The 22024-nt window shown below is 35.9% G+C and overlaps 1 protein-coding gene across 1 annotated transcript in view; it reads left to right on the top strand.

Annotated features, from left to right (window-relative positions):
• The window catches only part of LOC107591191 (leucine-rich repeat-containing protein 7-like), a 79820-nt gene that overhangs the window by 45418 nt on the left and 12378 nt on the right, over positions 1-22024 (top strand). Inside the window, exons 3-18 of the mRNA XM_016280273.1 lie at positions 1066-1268; positions 2695-2812; positions 2959-3037; positions 4210-4299; positions 4986-5042; positions 5728-5802; positions 9399-9503; positions 12946-13075; positions 14196-14311; positions 14869-14938; positions 15084-15183; positions 15264-15388; positions 16544-16732; positions 17968-18090; positions 19234-19320; positions 21426-21541. Of these exons, the coding sequence (XP_016135759.1) occupies positions 1066-1268; positions 2695-2812; positions 2959-3037; positions 4210-4299; positions 4986-5042; positions 5728-5802; positions 9399-9503; positions 12946-13075; positions 14196-14311; positions 14869-14938; positions 15084-15183; positions 15264-15388; positions 16544-16732; positions 17968-18090; positions 19234-19320; positions 21426-21541 (1783 nt within the window). The remainder of the gene's footprint in view (positions 1-1065; positions 1269-2694; positions 2813-2958; positions 3038-4209; positions 4300-4985; positions 5043-5727; positions 5803-9398; positions 9504-12945; positions 13076-14195; positions 14312-14868; positions 14939-15083; positions 15184-15263; positions 15389-16543; positions 16733-17967; positions 18091-19233; positions 19321-21425; positions 21542-22024) is intronic.

Genomic DNA, 22024 nt, shown 5'->3' with positions numbered 1-22024 from the left:
GTCGGTCCTCCGACGTGACGTCGAGAGTGACCGACTGAAAGGGAACTTCTAACTATATATCGAAAGGTCTATGATCACTTTAAAATGAAAAATGATTACCTCAGAGGCAAGTTTTACAATTTGAAATGCAAAATTAGCTATATCAATTTATGTTGACAGGAAAAGAAAGGGATCATGGAGTGATAAAAGAGTCATGAAAGGAGTCACATCCTTAGCAATGACTAACCAGACAAGTCCTCTGAACAATCTGACTTGTGTTGCAGCCTGGAATTAAACCACACCATGCTGGTTTCGTCTGGCCAGAGGATAACTGGCCCCCCGACTGAGCTGGTTTCTCCCAAGGTTTTTTTCCCTATTTCTGTCATGGATGGTTCCTTGCCACTGTCGCCTTTGGCTTGCTTAGTTGGGGACACTTAATTTCTGGCAATATTGTCGACTTGACTGCACAGACACTATTGGAAGAGAACTGAACTGAGCTGGACGCTGACACTGGATCAATGATGAACTGCCTTTAACTGAAAAATTGACTGTTTACTATTGTCCTCTTGCATTATTGACACACCATTTTCCTGTTTTACACTTTAAAGCTGCTTTGACACAATCTGTATTGTATAAAGCACTATATAAATAAAGGTGACTTGACTTCACGTGACATTAAAGCAACACTGGTCCATTTTTGTGTCCACTTGTCAAATATAGAGTTTAGCAGTCATTACACAAAAATATTTGACTGTTCGTCTGACCGGTGAGAAGCAAGTAGTCCAGAGATCCATGTAATAAATGAAGATAATGATAGCCTATCGTAAGGTTCATGGATAATAAAAGCTCAACCTCAGCTCGAATAAAACACAAAGCTCCAGACAATTTCCTTTTTCGTACCAATTATAGAGACACAGTGGTACTCTGCAATTTTTTTGTACAATGCTTAGCATTTAAACTATACCAGCTTCAATTATGTAGAAAGTTATTTTGTGTGAATATGTGTGTGATTTAGTGAATCAGCTATTTGCTTGTGAGAATGTGTTTTTCTGTCATAAACTAGAATATACTTTTCTCTTCCCACAGTGCAGTGTCTGGAGATGACTACTAAGAGGAAGATCATCGGCCGCCTGGTGCCCTGTCGATGTTTCCGGGGCGAGGAGGAGGTCATCTCAGTGCTGGATTATTCCCACTGTAGCTTGCAGCAGGTCCCTAAGGAGATCTTCAGCTTCGAGCGCACGCTAGAAGAGCTCTACCTTGACGCCAACCAGATTGAGGAGCTGCCTAAGGTAAATTGTCAAGTGTCAGCTTAAACATGTATAATATCTGCCAAACAGTGGATACATCAACTCCTGAACATCATCTTACACAGCAGTGCAACAGTACACAAAAATGGTGCAAATTTAATTATTAATGTAATTAATTCCTTATAAAGCCCTAAAAGTGTCCCATAATTGAAGTTTATTGATATTATCATTATTACCATTTGGTATTTCATATTGGTTAAGGTTAATCATGCTTTGTCTAATGTATCTATAACAGACTATAACAGGATCATCATGGACAGCTCCCATATTGTGTGTGCAAAGCTGTATATATATATGCTTTTGTTTATCTGAATTTGGTCTATATCATTTGTTCTGATATGCTCCTTAGATAAGTGTTTAAGTAATAAGTGTTTGCTCACTTTTAACTCTTGAAGTGCCATTCTAAACCCATGGTTGTTATCTTAATTCATGTTTAACACTGTTCATACTTTCCCTGGGCTAGTTATTTCTCTAGTCGGGCTTTCAGCAGACTTTGCTCCAGTCTTCAGTGTCACATGATCCTTCAGAAATCATTCTAACATGCTGATTTGGTGCTCAAGAAATATGTGAAATTATTATCAATGTTGAAAACGGTTTTGCTGCGTAATATTTTTGTAGAAACAATAATACTGTACATTTTGTCAGGATTCTTTGAAGAATCAGTTCAATAGAAGAGCATTTATTTGAAATTTTGTAATTTTGAATCTTTTGTAACATTATACATATCTTTACTGTCACTTTTGAATGATTTAATGTATCCCTGCTGAATAAAAGTGTTTTTCCACTCAGATTGTGCATGTAAAGTATGCAGAGTACTAGGACAAAACAGGATACAGAACTGAAATACGTTATTTTTCAATGAATTATTTTGGATTAATCTTTTAAACACGGTTACAAATCTAGTATTCACTTCAGTGAATGAATTGATTGAGACTGCAGGATGGTTTCAAACTGATTGTCAGCTCAAAAATACCACACAGATTGTGTGACAGAGTTGATATGGTTGAGTTTTGTGAATTTATTAGAGAAAATGAAATCAAATAGTACTGAATTAAATGGAAGTGAAAAGTAATGTGAGGTTGTGGGACATTTTCTTCTCATTTGTAAGTGTTTTAAGAATTTGTAAACTGTACAAATATAGCATGGCACAAGAAACTTTAAATAACTGCTTGTCCATCTGTGGGAATGCCACTCTGGTTGTCCTAAGTCACCTATAAAAAGCAAGAGCAACACAGAAATAAAAGAGGAGCTAAATGACTTTAGGAGCTAAATTACGGGTGTAAAATGTAGTTCACCTAGTGTTAAATATTGTCTTTTTTATTATATAACCGGCAAGCGAGGATAAAACAGAGGATAAAAAATGAACACGTTCTTTAACCAAATCTCCTTATTTCTCTGTCTTTCTTAGCAACTCTTCAACTGTCAAGCACTCAAGAAGCTGAGCATGCCTGACAATGACCTCTCCAACCTGCCAACCACCATCGCCAGCCTTGTGAATCTAAAGGAGTTAGATATTAGTAAAAATGGTATATTCTTAACTGCATTTATTCTATATTTACTTATTTAAATCTATTTTGCCAAGCCATTTTTTGTGCCGAGCATATTGGATTGATTGTATATGATTGCACCTTTATACACATGTATCAACATGGTAAAACTGACTTTGTTTCAGGTATTCAAGAGTTTCCAGACAACATTAAATGCTGTAAATGTCTATCAGTTGTGGAGGCCAGTGTAAATCCTATAGCCAAGTACGTAGAGCTGCTCACATTTCTTAAATCAGAAAGACTGAGAACATTCATGTTTGATAATTGTTCTATAATGTACATATAGGTAGTTGACGAATCCGTATATATTTATTTAACATATTATGTGGATCTTATGTCAATAGATTTTAGTTAAAATTTTATGGTCACTCTTTCTTAAATCATCTTAATCTCATTTTCCTTCACTATCTTATTTAAATGGTGTTGTGGATTTTTAAAAAATATGAGTATTTCATGTCCCTTAAATATGAGATAATAAAAGCTGCGTGTGAAATAATTATAAAACCAATAAAATAAAAAAGAATAAGAAGAAGCATGTTGCGTTTTTTCATGTTCGCTAATTTTGCCATTTCTTTCAAACACTGTTTCTGTTTGAATTTCTTCATTTACACTGCCTTAAAATGTAACGAGATCTTTGGAGCTTTTGTTTTGTATGCAGCTGAGCAAATAAGACAATATTGATATTTGAATCAAACACCTCTTCAAATAATTGCATTAAAATATAAAACTCTTCTCTTATTTTCCTGAAGAGGATTTCCTATCTACAGTTTACACAATATGAAATTGATTATTATATCATACAGTACATGGATTTGCTGTATTTGTTCTCTTCACTATCAAATGGAAGCAATTATTAGTTTTCCTTATCTGGGGTCCTGGGGATAAAAATACAAAGTCAACATACAAGCAAAAGCTAGATGTTTTCACATTTCATGTAACAATTTTTTTAAATCCATGATTAAACATAGTTTTGAATTCTAAAGCACATCTGTACATTAATAATGCATATTGTAAGTAGACATCATGCCTTAAAACTGAACCAAACTTCATTTAAGGAGAGATAAGACATGCATTTCTTTTTTATCTCAGTGTATTAATTTGGCCTTCAGTGCTGAGCTTCAAATCTTTGAAGTTTAATGTTAAAGGATCAAACATTCAGGAACCAGTGCATGGTCTCTGCAGAAAGCCCTTTTCCTTATATTATGATTAAATCAGCCCTCAAGTGACTCCATTTACTGGGATGCTAACAGAGCTAGTAGAAGGGGAAGTGTAGAGGGATTACAGATGGCTCTCGCCGCTCCTGAAGTACTTAACGCTTATCAAATCCTAAGGGCACTGGCCTTTGAGAGGGTCTGATCACCTCTCTGTTACTGCAGGCTCCCAGACGGGTTCACCCAGCTCCTCAACTTGACACAGCTCTTCTTAAATGATGCCTTCCTTGAATACCTGCCTGCCAACTTTGGGAGGTAAGAGCTTCATCTCTGTTCCTGCTCTGCTGGGGATTGTGAAATGGCTCTTTAGCACACCTGTCTGAATTTGTCTCGTTCTTGTAGTTGTCATCGTAGCAGTTTTATTTTTAGATGTTATTTTGTATCCGAGAAGCAGCATGGTGCTGATTCTGGCAGTGATTTGCCTAAAGCTTTCATGAATAAATTGGTTCTTGCAGCTCATATTGGGTTTAATGATGAATGGTTATTTCATTTACATTGGGGAAAAGGGGATTTATTATTGCAGCTGACATTGGTCAAGGGTTGTTGCATTTACTTTTGATAAAAGTTTGACAACACTGTGTATTTGCATGGGCTGTCTGTGTTGTTATAGAGCTTGATTCATTAATTTAAGCTTTTTTAGAAGGTGGTAATACTGCAATGTTAATTGCGCAATGTCCAGACAAATAGCCCTAAGTCTGAACATTTATAGCAAGAATGATACATTCATGCTGAAATTATTGACATTAATTTAAATACTCATGGTGCAGCCAAACAGCGCCTGGTTAAAATGCATTGTGAAAAATCTGTCATATTTTTTGTGCTGAAATACCACATGCAAAAGTGGCAGAACTGTTTATTGAATTCACTCAATGTTGAATGTTTTTGCTTTTAAAAAATTAGGTGAAGAATGTTTCCAAAATTGATTTGTTTTTGTTTTTCAGATTATCTAAATTACGGATCCTGGAGCTTCGTGAGAATCATCTGAAAACTATGCCAAAGTAAGTCAATTCTTTGGTTTCTGCCAACATGGGATCATTAAATAAATACATGCCATAAAAAAAGCATGAAAAAATGGTGTAGGACAAACATCACAGCAAGTATTGTAAACACTGCCTTAAAATGTAAAGAGATGGAGCTTTTGTTTTGTACACCTACTATAGCAGCTGAGCAAATAATCCAATACTGATATTTGAATCTAACACCACTTCAAATAATTGCATTAATATATAAAACTCTTCACTTATCTTCCGTGAAGAGGATTTTCATTTAGTTATTTTATTTGTCCTTCAATAATGTGATTTAGACACAAGTTTGTGTAACAGACCCAGAGTAGCAGAGTCTACAATGTAATTTGTCATGGTGGGGAAAACCTCTGGACCCCTCTAGAGAAGGACACATATTGCACACGATGGTTTATATTTGCTGACTTGTTCAGATGTTCTGGTTCAAGTCTATTTTTATCTGCCAGCAAGAATACCGCCTATCTTTCCTTCAAACCCAAACTGAGAGAGCAGTGTTTGCCCACATGTAGCATACTGAATGAGGGCCGGGTTGTAAATATTGTGACAAATATTTGAGTACAAAGTTGCAGAATTTTCTTTTTTGGGTGAAATAGTTCTTTAGAGTGCATTTAATAATCCATATCGTCTACATATATTTGAAGTGAGTTTTGTCATGTTGCAGGTCAATTCATAGGCTGTCGCAACTGGAGCGGTTAGACTTGGGAAGCAATGAATTCTCTGAACTGGTAAGAAAGATGTTCTCCTATTGAACACTTTTATCAATGAGACAGCTGTTACCTCACTCAGTCAACAAAATTTTGGTTTAGGGGGGATTGAGGAGGGGGGTAGAGGAAGCTATTGCCTCCATTCCCAGAGTCTCTTGTCAGCTCTCCAGTGCTGCACTGCATTGGTTGCATCACATGCACTGATCCATTATTCATGAGTTGGTTCAAATACACAGCACTTCCCATGACGTTCACCACTGAGCAGCATTTAATTGGCTAACCCAAGCTGGAGTAAACAATGGCAAGGAATTTATCGTATGCATACCAGGTAGCCCCACTCACACATCCCCATGGCTGTTTCTTTCAGTGCTTGATGCTGGGCATTGCATTTATTTATTTGAGTATAAATCAATGAGGAGGTCCATGAGCAGGCAAGCTACTGTGTCTAGAGCAGTGGTTCTTTTCCACTGGGCCGCATTATGGTCCAAGTGCAAGTCTCACGGGCCGCACGCATATCATTTACATATTATGTCACCAGTACAAACCAACCAGATTTATAATAGCCTATTATAGCCTAAATATTATGATATCTAATCGATTACATTCATTGAAATAAATAAATAATTATACTCCCCATTAATAAAACACCTGATGCTGTCGGGAGCTGACTAATTTTGTGAAATTCGGCTCGAAAGGAGTAACACCACAATGAAGTTGCGATTGTAAGTTGCAGTCTGTAGGACGCGTGACATTGCAGAAAATGTGCGTTCACAAATGTAGCCTATGTTGATCCAAATATGGAAAGCACTTTCGAATGCAGGTTCTCTCCAGAGATGTTTTGCCACATTTCTGCAATTAAGGATGATTGCTGCATATGGGTGTTTCCTTTTGCCTGCCCTGAACATCTTCAAGTGAGTGGCGGGGCAAACCGAAAGTTGATGCCGAAAGTCCAGCACTCTCCTACCTTCACTGCTGCGACTACTGTTGTTTGTATGCGTTCCTTCGCTGGCATTTTCCACATTTCGTTTTTCTCACTTAACAAATGTGTCCATTCTGATACTCAATTTTACCGAACTAATGGCTGCTGATGACTATTTGAATTGAATTCTGCCAAAGTGTGCGCTTGTAAGTGTTCCTTAAATGTGTAACGTTAATTACGTGAGTAGGCTACAGGTCTGCTCATGTCTGAAAATAATATATGAAAAACAAAATTATTTTACATAACAAAAACATTATAGCTTATATTTGTTTAGTAAATTTTTTAATTAATGTAAAAAGTAAAATGAATTGTAAAACTGAAAGTTTTTTTTTAAAATTGTGTTCAGCGGGCCGCATTTGAATTCGTGACAGGCCGCGGGTTGAGAACCACTGGACAGAGGAACTGTGGCAGTTGAACTCCAAAGTAGCCATTAATAGCAGATTTTTTTCCCCCAGTAATTGACTTTGTTCTGTGATAGTTTGAATAGGAGCTGCTGGTTGTATTCAAAACTGGTCCATTCCATTGACCATGAAACATGTTGTAATAATGGCTGGAAAAACATTTTAAGCTAGGGTTTTCCGATAAATCTATATTTATAAAAAAAAAACTTCACTTCATAATAAAAGCTATTGTCAAATACACACTGAATCTCAAATGTCTTCATGACAAATTGGCAAAATAAAGGAATTGAGGAAATTATGACAGAAATATAATACCTTTGGATTTGAGACTTTAGTCTTTGCAAATTTACAGATCTTCTTTATGCACCAAGAGCTTGTAACACTCCAAAGAGAAAGGAAAAAATTAAATCGCATCATATGACCCCTTTAAATTGTACTTCTCAGTGTAATAATAATTACATTTTGAAAACAATATCACTATTATTATTTTTGTTGTTGCAGCAGCTGTTGTAAGGAATATCATGCAACCAAGATATTTTTTTTCATATCTACATTTATTGTTGTGGTCTATCAAACATGTGGCAATGCATTTCCTTCCCTGTTAATGGTATGAAATGAATATTATGATCAATATCAATATTGTATTATTTATATATATATATATTTGAAAATGAAAATATATTTGGCCATGTCATCCAGCCCTATTTTAAGCTTCCCAGTACCAAACAGGTGGAGTTTATAGAGTTGTGAAATTACTTTTAAACTTTGTGTCAGTGTCATACACACGTTTGGAATATCCAGGGGAATTTGTCCTTGGGTGATGAAAAAATGCATGCGCGCATCAATGCTTCCAAAGGGAACAGATGGTTTGGCATTGCAGTAAGCGTGCTTTACTGCTCAAAGCCCCCAACTAATAAGAGAACACCCATCAACACTTTCTGGTTCTGCTGTCTGGACTTTAAGTCTCCGTGTCCCACTTCAAGATGACTTTTCAAAAAACTTTTGACCTTTCCTGTTGGCAGCCCCATTATTGCTCTTTTAATTTGAGCTCAGCTTCATGTCAGATGTTTTAAATATCTCTGATAATGGTGATTTTGGAGTTGTTGTCCTTCTCAACTGTGTCCAGCAATTCTAAACATTATAAACTTTATATATTTTACATAATGTGTGAAATTGCTATTAAATGTGTCATTCCATGTCCTATTAGTAAATGACATAATAATAAAAAATAAAAAAAATTTGGTAACAGGACTAATTGATTGATTGATTTTAATTGCATGTTTTTATTAGTAAATGACAGAATCACACAGAAAAACAGTCCCAAGTTGCAAACTGCAAGCCTTGTAAATGAACAGAAGGTTAAAAAGCTCATATAATATTTAATTTCACCTTCTCTGGCTGATGATCAACATCACCCGAAGGTTAAGAATCTCTCACTGAGTTTCAGGCCCTATTTTGTACTCTATTCATGAAAGTACCAAATATTTAAAGAGAAAAACAACAGTACATTAACGAGCAATAATCCTCAACAGAAATGTTACTCATTGGTTTCCTCAAGCATTTTTGGATGCATTACATCATGTCAGGTAATCATGGCATAGAAGACGCACAGCCTGAAAACAAACATTAGTTTAATTTATAATAGCTCTGTTGGTGTCGTTCTTTTAGGCAGATATTTCTCTCTAACAGCACACATTCTCTAAACAATGAGTGTTGAGAGTAGAGCACTGGTGGCATGAAGCATTTATCAGGATATCTGACTCTTGCTGTGATGTTGGCAGATGTTGGCTGGTGTGGTGCCCTGAGCTGCAGATAGTTTCTTAATTGAAGTCCTTGCTGAGGGGATCATGAGAGGACAGACACTAGGGCTCAAAGGGAGAGAAAAGCAGAGAGCAGCCATTAAGAACTGACTGAGTCTGCGGCACCCTGTAACCTTTCTGATGGCATAATTATATCGCAGCATATATTAAAATTAGTTAATTAATTAAGACTGAAAATATTACCTTATATTGGTCTGATAAAATCTTCCTCAAATTAATTTGACAAATTGCTAATCAAACTGGCAAAACTTAGTCTGACTTAAACTGTCTGATTTAGGATTTTTAATACAAAATCAAATGGGAAATTCAGGGACAAGGTGTATATAAACCATATTTCATAGCATCTTTGAATTAAGAGGTCATATTTTTTGCAGACTGCCTTTTTCGTTTGTCATAGCTGTCACCACTACCTCATTCCTGTGATACTATACTCCATGCATCTCTCTTCTTGGTTTGTCATTGCTCGGTTCTGTGTGTTGTGTTAATCAAACATGCATCTTAAATGGGCACTTCAGTGCACGTGGCAAAACCGGGTAAGTAGACCAGCGAGTGTTTGTATTCCCCACACATCTGCCACAGCATGTTTATTTAGGCAAGGGCATACCTTTGCATCCATATCTCGCTTAAAGAGACACAATGAAAGCCCTGCATATGGAAGGCCAGCTGGACCAGTCTGCTAGAACAAATGTTGGACTAATGACCTTACTTAGCTTAACAAATATACATCGACCTCTTTCAAATTGATTACATTTAAATAAGACAAAATATAAGAAAAATAACTAAGGAACAAATTACAGGAGGATTGCAAGGAAAAAAATGTTTTAAATGAATAATGTGAGGTCCATTACTAAAAGCACTGAAACTTGTTTGACTCAATAAACACTGTGGCATATACCAGATCATTGTAAATGTTATAAACTAACATAAGGTTTGCTTTAAGAGCCCAGTATTTTGTAAGATAAGAGTGCTTTTTACAACCACCCTAATCATATTTCAGTATAGCATATTTAGTAAATTCATCATCAGTCCCTTTAACATGTCTTCTGTTAATTCATACCTTTTTTACGTGGAGACAATGGTTCCACATATCTCATAATTCTCATTTTCTATTAACAAAACTAATCTTAAAATTATGAGCCATAGATACTGACACTACTTAAATTCAGTGTACTTAAGCCTGGATATTTTGTTTGCATATTGTAAACATTTGAATGGGATGTTAGAATGTGAATTCCTTATTAAAGGAATAGGTTACGTTTCATCATTTTCTCACCTTCATTTTCTTCCAATCTTCTATGGAACACTAAAGTATAAATGTTGATGAATGTACTGGTCACTTTTTTCCAATGAAAATGAACAGGAACTGGGCCTGTCAAGTTCCAAAATGACAAAATAGCACCATAAGCATCATCTGTACTGCATAGTCCAAGTCTTCTGAAGCCATACACTTTGTGTTAATATGAAGGCATTTTCCGTATTGGTTTTACATATTTTAAATTATGCATTGAATTGTGTTTGGTTTTAGGGTGAATGTCTGTAAACTTAAAGGGGTCATATGCTGTTGCTAAAAAATTACTTTATTTGGTGTATTTGGTGTAATGAAATGTGTTTATGCGGTTTAAGGTTAAAAAAACACATTATTTTCCACATACTGTACATTATTGTCTCTCCTCTATGCCCTGCCTTTCTGAAACGCGTCGATTTTTACAAAGCTCATCGGTCTGAAAAGCGAGGTGTACGCTGATTGGCCAGCTATCCAGTGCGTTGTGATTTTGTGACAAAATCAATAAAACCCATAACAAACGAGGCATTTTTTGCATCCAGTGGGGACATAATTACTGATTATAATGACTTATACTGTCTTTTTACATGTTGCGTTGCATCTCGCCATGTAAACATAAAACCATGTCTGCATTTGTGATCAGAGAAACGACAAACAACAAGCGCTACTCTACACTGCTCAAAACTCGCGTTTGAGTCATCAGTGGCAAATTCTTTAAATATGAAAACATACTTACAGGCTGTGAGAACAGCCGGCATTGTAGGCTACTCTCACAGATTCAGGAAACAGTCCTCCGTAAAATGCGTTGCACACATCTGAATATTTGGTTTGAACTGTTCTGGAACAGTGTTGTAAATACAACTTAACCACTGATTTCTAGTTGTGTCCTCTTTTGGAAGGCCAAACAAAGTAGTTTCGCTTTCACAATGAAACACACAGCGTCTTCACAACGTGGCAGTGGCGGCAGCAGCGAGAATCAAAGTTACGCCTTCTTTCTTTGCGTGAACATTTGGGAGGTGTTATGCAAATATTCCCACACAGTGATGTAGACATGTGGGGGCGTGTTTAAATGAGGCGTTTTAGGAGGTCGTGAACGAGTCTTAACTTTTAAAATAGAATATCTTTTTAGGTTTGAGACTTTAGTCTTTGCAACTTTAGGGATTTTTTCTATTCACGAACAGCTAGTAACACTCCAAAGAGAAAGAAAAACTTGAAATCGCATCATATGACCCCTTTAACAGTAGGGCTGCACCCTAATAGTCGACTAACCGTTAGTCGACGAGAAGAGGCTTAGTCGATCAAAATTATATTAGTCGCTTAGTCGCAGAAAAAAACAACATTAGCAACATTACATGGTTTTACAAGTGTATTGTGCAGTGTTTACAAGTGTTTGTGCGGAGTGTGGAAGCTAATAGTAGCGCGCCTACTGCATGACAGTTAACTAGGAGCCAGTGTGATCATTTGCATTTAACTTAAAATACTCTGTCATTTTTGCTCATTCAGAGTAATATATCTTTCGGATTCGTAAAAGGTTTACTTTTATTTGTGTGCACTCACAATAACAACAAAACGTTGTGCTTTTGTAAAATAATGAAATCAAACAGTGTGCGCTTTCTGCCATCTAGGTCTCTGTGAACTTGAGCATGTCAAAAACAAATTAGCTGAAACTCTGTGCTTGCTTAACAGACATAAAAAATATATCTATAGAAAGTGAAATGTCTACTTTTAAATGAACCAATTCAAATGGAAAACAAATAATATCAGATTATGTAATCTGTATGAAACATGCACATCCTCTGTGGAGATGAGTCAGTGTCATTGACTTCATCACTGCAGCCGAAAATACAGAAAACACTAGTTTATCATTGAATAATATTAAGGCAGTTTTCTTGCTGTTTTTTCCCTGACGCATTCATAATCATTACTTCTGCCAGTGTGCTGCTGCAAGTTTTATGTGTGCGCTTGAGCGCTGATAGGCTATAGGCAATTAAAGGCTCATTATTATGAATTATATGGTTTATTTATATAAAAATGCGAATAGAAAAATCTTTAATTGAGGCAGCCTTACTTAACAGATAATGTCGTAGCAGAAAATTACCAGTATCTTTTCTGTTTCTATTTATTTATTTATTTTCTTACAGAGTATGATTACTTGTGAAAACGTATTTATCTTCCTCTGGAATTATCATTGATGCTGATGGCGCTATATATGCTTTTAGAGCAAAATTTTCTGTAAATAATCAGGTTAGGTGTGTTCCTCACACAAAACTTTCGTATGGCTTTAGATGACTTGGAAAATAGTGCAAAGATTATTATGAACTACATTTATGATGCTTTTTTGAAGCTTGACAGCCTGTACCCTCATTCACTTTCATTATATGAAAAAGAGTGTACAAAAATGAAAACATATGGGCTTGGAATGACATGAGGGTGAGCAAAAAAAATAAGCAAACTATTCCTTTAAGACTTTGGTTAAACCTGCAATTTAACCTATACTCTAAACTTTTTTAAAGAAGAGTTATTCACTATGGTAGAGGCAATTATTTATTTATCTGCTGACCTTTAAAGAGACGTCACATGATGTATACATTTATCTTATCATCTCATGAAGTGTTTTCAATAAGCTTTCAATAGGGATTAAGCGACCCTGCATAACTGCACACTCCTCACCTGCTTTCTCTTACATCTGCCAGTTTATCACTTTTAGAGGAGTTTGACTGTAGCTGTAATGAACTGGAATCCCTGCCTCCCACCGTTGGCTACCTGCACAGTCTTCGGACATTTGCGGCAGATGAGAACTTCCTGACTGAGCTGCCCAGGGAGGTGAGTATTAGTGTTATGCACTTTCTACAGAAATAATAAGGGAAATCAAAGTCACGTTCTCTATATATTTTACCTCTCTTTGTTCTGAAAATACATCCTAGACCAGCAAGGTTGGTTTACATTGGTTGCCAGTTTAAACAAGTTTAAGGACATTTAGGTATGTTCAAGCTGGTCTACAACAATAAAACAATTACTTTTTTAACAGGGCACAGAAATTACTTGTCAACAAAGCCACTTTTTCAGCTACCCTTTAAAACTTTGGGGTCTTATAGATTTTATATGAATATGTAAAACCTTCATATCTTAATAGCGTTTATATTGATATAAAAATTGTTTAACACTTAATCTGCCATTCAGAAGTTTGGGGGTTTTGAAAGAAGTCCCTTATGCTCATGAAGGCTGCATTTATTTAATAAAAACAAAAAGAAAACAGTAATATTGTGAAATATTATTAAAATTTTAATTAGAAGATTAATTTTCAATAGCTATTACTCCAGTGTTACATGATCCTTCAGAAATCATTCTATTATGTTGATTTGGTGCTCAAGAAACATTTTTTATTATTTTCAGCATTGAAAAAAAATTGTGCTAGTTAATATTTTTGTGGAACCCATGATATATGGGCATATTTATTTCAGGATTCTATGACTGAAGAACGGCATTTATTTGAAATAGAAATCTTTTGTAACATTATAAATGACTTTACTCACTTTTGATCAATGTAATGCATCTGTGCTGAGAGAAAAGTATTACTTTCTTTAAAAAAAAAAAACTAACCCCAAACTTTCAAACAGTAGTATATTGGCTGCCCAGAATCCGAAAGTAACAATGTTAGCTGTGCAACACACAAAACATTATTAAACTATAAACTATCAAATAATACAGGATATATATATTTTTGCTACCACATTTTGAGATCCACTCAAGTGGCTGAATACAGGACAGCCTAAATCTGTAAAACCAAATGCATGGTAATGTCCTGCTGACCTTCACTTGCTGTATTGACAGAATACAAGAGTCAGTTTACCTGAGAGAAAGATAGAATGCTGATATTCAACAAAAAAAAAAAAGCTGACAAAATTGCCTTACCAGAGCTATCATATCCTGTCCTGTGCTGCAGATTGGAAACTGCAAGAATGTCACAGTCATGTCCTTGCGCTCCAATAAACTGGAGTTTCTGCCTGATGAGATTGGACAGATGACAAAGCTACGTGTTCTCAATCTAAGTGACAATAGGTAACACCAGATGTTCCTGTAGTGTTTTTTTTTCTTTCATTTTACACCCTGTGCACACATTTGTCAACATTCACACCAACACATGATCTGCAAAATTGTTTAATGAATAAAAGATGAGATGATATTTGCTTAAAATTTAGAAAGTGCCTCTTCAGATATCTTATAGGTTTGATGAACAGTCCCAATCGGTTTGTGTAAAGCAGTGAGGATGCTGTTTATTATTTTCCATAATGGCACAGTAATGGGGCATGACATCAGAAAAGTGCCTGGCGTTCCCACAGGTTAATTAAGAAAGCTCTTTATGAGCTGTGTGGACAGTTTCGATGCTCTGACTGCGATTATCTGGAAGCAGAGTAATTAAACTTAACTAAGACTAAACGCGGCATAGCCATTAGAGTATCTAGTATACCTGTATAGTAAGTGTACAGAATCACCACAGGTCTTCATAACATTTTAACTACACCAAATAACTCTCTCCAACAGTCTCATTTGACTTTTGCCATCCATGTTTTGCCTTTCTAAAATCTCATGAACTAATCCTTTATGTTCTGTTTTAGGTTAAAGAATCTTCCCTTCACTTTCACTAAATTGAAAGATCTTGCTGCACTCTGGTTATCTGACAATCAGGTTGTTATCTGGAACTCCTTTTTAAATTGTGTACAAAGTCTTAACTACACAGTATTTTGACCACTTTTTAACCACATTGCATGAACGGTTAATACAGTGCTGTCATTGAATAGTTGTATTTACAACAATTCTTTTTGTTATTCAGTCCAAGGCCCTTATCCCCCTTCAAACAGAGGCTCACCCTGAGACCAAACAGAGAGTCTTGACCAACTACATGTTTCCTCAGCAGCCCCGGCACGATGAGGGTAAGAATAAATCAACCGTTTCTCTTTTTTTTGATTTTACTGGATTTAAACTGGATGGACATGCGTTTTCCATGCTGCAGATTACCAGTCTGACAGTGACAGCTTTAATCCCACTCTCTGGGAGGAACAGAGACAGCAGAGGATGACGGTGGCATTTGAGTTTGAGGACAAGAAGGAAGAAGAGGACAACTCAGGAAAAGTGAAGGTCCCCTTAAGAATTGAAATGTGAACCTCTTTGGCCCTGTATACACCTGGTAGTAACATCCATCTCGGGTGATCTGATCACAGATGTTAATATCAGATATAACCAGGGCCACTGCTGTGTTTGGTTAGCTGGGATTTATGAAAAAAAAAACTTTAAGCATCAGAATAGGTCATATCTTTGCCATATGGGCTAAATGCTCTTCCTATAGAAGTTATTTCCTAATAAAATTAAAATGATAAATCAAATGCTCAAATGATCAAATAATAAATGAAACTCTCAAAATGGTTTCTCAAATGATCAAATGCAATTTCATTTCCTAATACGGGGAAGCATGAACTGTATCAAAAATCAAATAAAAAATAATTTGTATTTGATATTTAATTTTCATTATCAACCCAGTATAAACCTGTCATAATTAAATCTATAATCCAGTGCTCAAATGGACCTCGCAAATGGCAAATCAAATGCTCAATCGGACATTGCAAATGATAAATCAAATACTCAAATTATAAATCAAATGCTTAAACGGAAACTGAAAAAGGCGAATCAAATGCTCGAACAGACATCGCAAATAATAAATCAAATGCAAATGAGGAGTGTCAATCAAGTAGCGTGTGCGGAGCTTTGAGACGCGACAAGCACAAGTGAGGGAAATCTTTGCGTGGCGGTGGCAGCTGCCACCAAGACCTGCCACAACTGAACAATCTGATAGATGTGTGTGAACAAACATACAGTGCAATCTGGGTCTCCTTCTATTGTTTTGGCACCTTATACAATATACAATTTCTTCACTTATACCCCAAATGCAGCGAGTCCTGTTAACAGCAGGAGCCACAAAAGCACAATATTCACCATTTACCAAACTCTTTTCACCTGCCTAAAGATCTCTCACTGTTTACGCTCCGATTCATGCGCGTGAGTAAACAGAGCAAACAGTGCAATTCTACACTTATTTACCTATTTGCCACCGTACCTTATATTTTATTCCCTTCTTTTAATCCGTAATGGTGTGCGCATCCCGTGGCACCTAAGCGTTGCACCTGCCCTAGAGCAGTTGTTTTGAGAATTTGATTAGTTATTTGATCCTTTTAGGCATTTGAATTTTCATTGTAATTTTGTTAGGAAAAAACGTCCATATCTTCCCTCTATCTGCAGGTTGAGATTAATTTGAAGCGCTATCCCACCCCTTACCCAGAAGACCTAAAGAACATGGTGAAGTCAGTGCAGAACCTGGTTGGTAAAACCACTCACACCCTCAACACTGAAAAATGTTCTTCTGGGACCAATATGGATCTCCACAGCCAAGACAAGTATGAGCCCAAGTGGCCCATTGCTCCTAAGGAGGTAATGCTTCTTTATCTTATTTTATTACAATGCCTACCTGGGTTCATAGATCAATGTCTCTGCAATTTAGCTATAAAGTGCAATTTATATATATATATATATATATATTAGGAAAAAACGTCCATATCTTCCCTCTATCTGCAGGTTGAGATTAATTTGAAGCGCTATCCCACCCCTTACCCAGAAGACCTAAAGAACATGGTGAAGTCAGTGCAGAACCTGGTTGGTAAAACCACTCACACCCTCAACACTGAAAAATGTTCTTCTGGGACCAATATGGATCTCCACAGCCAAGACAAGTATGAGCCCAAGTGGCCCATTGCTCCTAAGGAGGTAATGCTTCTTTATCTTATTTTATTACAATGCCTACCTGGGTTCATAGATCAATGTCTCTGCAATTTAGCTATAAAGTGCAATATATATATATATATATATATATATATATATATAGATATATATATAAAGGATAGATCAGACTCAGAATTTTGATTGGGCGAGCCACGTTTGAAGCTGTTGAGGATTTTAAACATGGGTATGAGGATCCTAAAGCTTTTTAGGCATGCCAAACTTAAAGGTACAATATGCAATTTTTGTAAAGTCAGCGCTACTTCACTCTGTGTATGTATATGATGAGTCACGCAAGTACTGGCCTACTCCGGCCTAGGCCTACATCTAAAATAGTCCAAATATAAACACATATTATAGTTGCATTGTAGTGATTCAGGATACGACAAAAACACGTTTTGGAAGATGGATTCATGATTTTGAGCAAAAAAAAAAAGTTACGTAGTGTACCTTAAATTATTTTTTTATACATTTTAATGTTTATTACAATAATTGTAACACATATAATAATAATAATTTATAAATTTAGAGATAATTTTATATTAATTTATTATATTATTATAAATATGTTTTATTAATGTATTATATTATTTTACATATTTTGTATTACTTTATTATATTATTATAAATATTATTAAATATTATTTATAATAATATTTAATAATATTATTATAAATATTATTAAATCATACTTTATTATATTTTAATAAAAAATTAAGAACTATTTATTAAACAGTTGTGTTATGTTGGTTATCCAGGGTTAAATGAACTATGACTGTAATGCACAGCCTCTCGTGGCTTATTACTCAAATATCCATTACTTTGGAGTCACAGTTTATTTTGTCATTGAATCATGAGACACTTGTAGATTAGTAGGCATTCTTTTGCAGGTGACAGAGCGAGAGGTCAAAGACTTTTCGAAACCACCGATGTCTGATCAAGGCGTCATCCTCAACTCAGCCATTGACATCCCAAAACGCAAAGACAAAGAGGATCTGACTGAGAGCTCGGAAGTATGACGAGTTTTCTCTTTTAATTATCTCTCGTTTAAATGCTAGATGCCTTTATCCTTTTTAAATATTTATGCACAGCAATATTTTGAGATTGCAGCTTATTTTAAGCTCCCTTCAACCTTTCATAGCAGTTATAATGATAAATTATTGTAGATACAAAACACATAGGGGATTTACAAAGTCAGTAATTTTGAAAGAGAAGGATGAGAGTGTGTAATGTAATTTAGGCAGTAGTTTATTTGTTTTTGAAGGTCTGGTATTTGCATTCTCGGTGTCTGAATCAGTTTGGTTGCATGTATAGAGTGTCGAGTAGTGCTCAGAGTGTTTGTTAAAGGTTAGTTGAACCTGCGGCGATAAAATACACAAAGATCAGTGCAAATGTTTCATCTCTCACAGCCAGCAACCTCCCTTCCGAACCACTAGAGCTGCAGTGTTGTTTAGGACACAGGATAACATCCAAGTCATTAACTTTGCCTGTGAATATTAGAGCAAAGCTGGTGCAATTAGTAGCGAATGTCACAGTAACATTGTAGTATCCTTCATTTTTTAGTAACTCACTTTAAAATATCCTACAATTATTTATTTACTCGAGATCTGCAGTGTTTTTACTCTTGCTCAGTCTTCAGTTTTATATCCTGTAGCACTGCTCCGAATACAGATGGAAATCTTTTAGTAAACAAAAATAAAGGTCAGCGTGAAATATCAAGAACACTCTGAGGATCAATTAAAGGTTCCTATATGAAAATATTAACTGAATTTAGGAATGCTAAGATGATTTGAGTAAACTATTATAAATCACAAGGAATTATGCAAACACAGCTACAGTACATTCATAATCCATTCATTGATGTCAGACTTTTCTATGCTTGCAGTAACACTTTGTTTAGAATAGCATACAAGTGCATGGTGTATTGTGTCCATTGAAGCTTGGCCTCACACTGCTTTCCCCCATGGTCTCAGAGACCCCCGGCCAAACTGAGGAGCTACAAATATTCTTATTATTATCAGGGTTATCGGGACCTTGGGAGTACCAGTGCCATAAACCTCATGTTTCTTACACATTCTTTTCTTTCTAGACCATGAGAATCCATTTTTGTTTGTTTGTTTGTATATATGTACTGTATGTATGTTTGTTTTGCTTAGATTTCTTTACATCGCGTCGTTCCCAAGCCTCAACAGCCAGAGAATACGAGCCTGGCCGTTACTTCCTCTTCCTGTTTCTGCCTCATAGTAAGTGTCTGAGAGACCAGACAGCAGAAAATCAGCTGAACATATGGGGTGGCTCATTTCAACTGCATTCAAAGCAAATTCAATTAATTTTCTCAGACACCCCCATTGTGGGTGAAACATTTGTTAAATACATGCATGGGTTTGTTTCCCATAATGAAGTCAAAAAAAAAAAGAGGTGAAATCTGGTGACTCCCAGTCCATCCGTTTCCAGCATAACGTCAGTGTTGGAATTACAGGGGGGCTAGATGGAACTGAGACCCCCTAGTTCTAGTCATAGTCTCTCAGTTATCTCGAAACCCAGGGTAAAGGGAGACTGTCCAAACTTGAAGTGTCATTTACATTTGTTATTACAGCAAGAGATTGCTGTCTCTGACATTTAAAAGAAGTATTCTTATTTAAAATATATTAATAAACATTAAACAATAAATTAGAAATATTATAAAAGAAAAAAATAGTATTAATGAATCAAAATTATAATTACTCACAATGCTTTTTACTATATATATATAGTCAGCAGCACATACTGGGTGAAAAAAAATACCCCTTTATTTCTAGAGGAGACTTGACAAAAACTTTCAATAGATTTAGTTGTTTTTTAAAAGCAAACAACAATTTTTTGTTATGTTGGGGAATTTTTTTAAAGGAGTCTCTTACAGTCAATGGCACTAGGGATTTATCCAATCTAAAATACAGTAAGAAAATACTATTTTAATGTAAAAAATATATATTTTAATATATTTTAGAAATGCACATTTTTCCTGTGGTGGCACAGCTAAATTTCCAGCAGCCATTACTTCAATCCTCATTGTCACGTGATCCTTCAGAAAACATTCTAATATGCTGATTTGGTGCTGAAAAAATATTTCTTCTTATTAAGAATAATAAGAAATTATAGTGTTTTTCAGGATTCTTTGATTCAAAACAACAGCATTTATTTGAAATATAAATATTTTGTAATATTATAAATGTCCTTTACTGTCACTTTTGGTCAATGTATCTTTTCTGAATAAAAATCATTTAAAAATCTCACTGAATCCAAATTTTGAAAGGTAGTGTATAAGAGCTCTTTTATTCCAAATATTGGGCTCCCCTAAATCTTTGGTATCATTCGAACATTAAGTCATGCATCAAATGGCCCCCATGCTGAATTTTGTTCACAATTCATTTAATAGAAGTATGAAAGCTTTAGCCTGCCGCATCAGTTCACACAATCACATTTCTTTTGACCCGTTGTGATGGAGCAATGAAGAAAAAAGACAAGATGAGTGAAAAGATGAAGGCAGAGAAAGGGAGAGGCGGCTGTTCTGAGAGAATCTTCTGATATGACTTCTATCTTGCTCTGCTGCCGGTTGTGTGAGCCAGCCTGCTGATGTACAGTCAGGTCTGAGAGGTGTGACTTTTGCCATAGACAGCTGTGTGAGAGCTGGAAGCTCCTGGGGGATTTGAGCAGACAAGCCAGGACAAGGCCTGTGAATCATAACAGTCTATATATTACTAATGATGAATCTCAACTTGATGTTGAGGTGTGAGATCACACTCTGTTACTTCTAATATATTTCTCAGCTTCAGCTTTGTTTAACTTCGAGGTCATTTTGGGCCCGTGTTTGCGTTTTAGAATCATGAAACTGTCAATATACTGTAAAAGCTTTACAGAACCTAAATACTAGCTACATTAATGTGTCTTTGCAGAGGTATTTCATGTTTTAGCTTACTGATCCTTTTTTAACATTAACTTAACTTTATTCTGTGTGTCTTAATGCCTTAGTTTTACTAAAAGAAGATCCTGCCTAATAGAGTTTTATACAATATGCAATTAGGCAAACAGATTTTCATACAGCCAAAATGTTTGCAGTTAGTTTAGCAACAGTTTTCAATATAATTGGTTTTCAATAGATGTTGGCATGTGAAAAAATATATATTTTGATTTACATTTATTAGTGACCTTAAATTGGATTTTACCTTATAAGTTTTAGTATAAAAAAATGTGTGTTGCTGGATCTTGGTATTTAAATGAAAGATTGCAGGAAAAACACACCCACTGCCCTTGTGTTTCTTCATTCCTTTATATTATTAATTCACTGTGAATTTTAAACTTGTGTTTCCAGGACTCCATGGGAGGCTCCCCTAATGATATCCGAATTTCTGACATGAGGCCGACTTTGGTAGAGCCACCAATGTACAAACCAAAGGTTGTGTTACTGGGCAAGGAAAAAAAAGGTTAGTAAGACGAAGAAGCCTGATAGATAAAAGTCTGCATAAAATCTATTTTTTTAAATGCATGTTGTTGATTTTATTGAGAACAATTCATTCTTTGACCTCATCATAACTCAATCTTTCAGTGAAACGGTCTCAGTGGTGACGTATTCCAGAATTATATATAGTCTGCTAAAACTCCTTACAGTTGGCTGCAAGCTCACATTCAGACCTGCCTCCATCTAAACAACAACTAATAGATAAAATCAAGTCCTTGCCCTACATTTTTTTTTTTGATAATGTTTCACTCAGATGTACAGTGGGTACGAAAAGTATTCAGACCCCCTTAAATTTTTCACTCCGCCTGTAGTTCCGTTGATGCCACTAGCGCAGTGTCTGGGAGCCTGACTTGAGCTACCCAGCCCGTCTCGATGGCTCCTGCGAACCGTCAGGCTCGGCTATGCGATTCAGTCACCCGGCGTCCCCCCCCCCAAGTTCAGTGGCATCCACT

The sequence above is a fragment of the Sinocyclocheilus grahami genome, unplaced genomic scaffold, assembly GCF_001515645.1.
Source record: "Sinocyclocheilus grahami isolate Dianchi unplaced genomic scaffold, SAMN03320097.WGS_v1.1 scaffold138.1, whole genome shotgun sequence".
Taxonomy (NCBI): Eukaryota; Metazoa; Chordata; class Actinopteri; order Cypriniformes; family Cyprinidae; genus Sinocyclocheilus; species Sinocyclocheilus grahami.
Note: the sequence above shows the minus strand (reverse complement) of the source record. Positions and strands in the feature narration are given on the sequence as shown.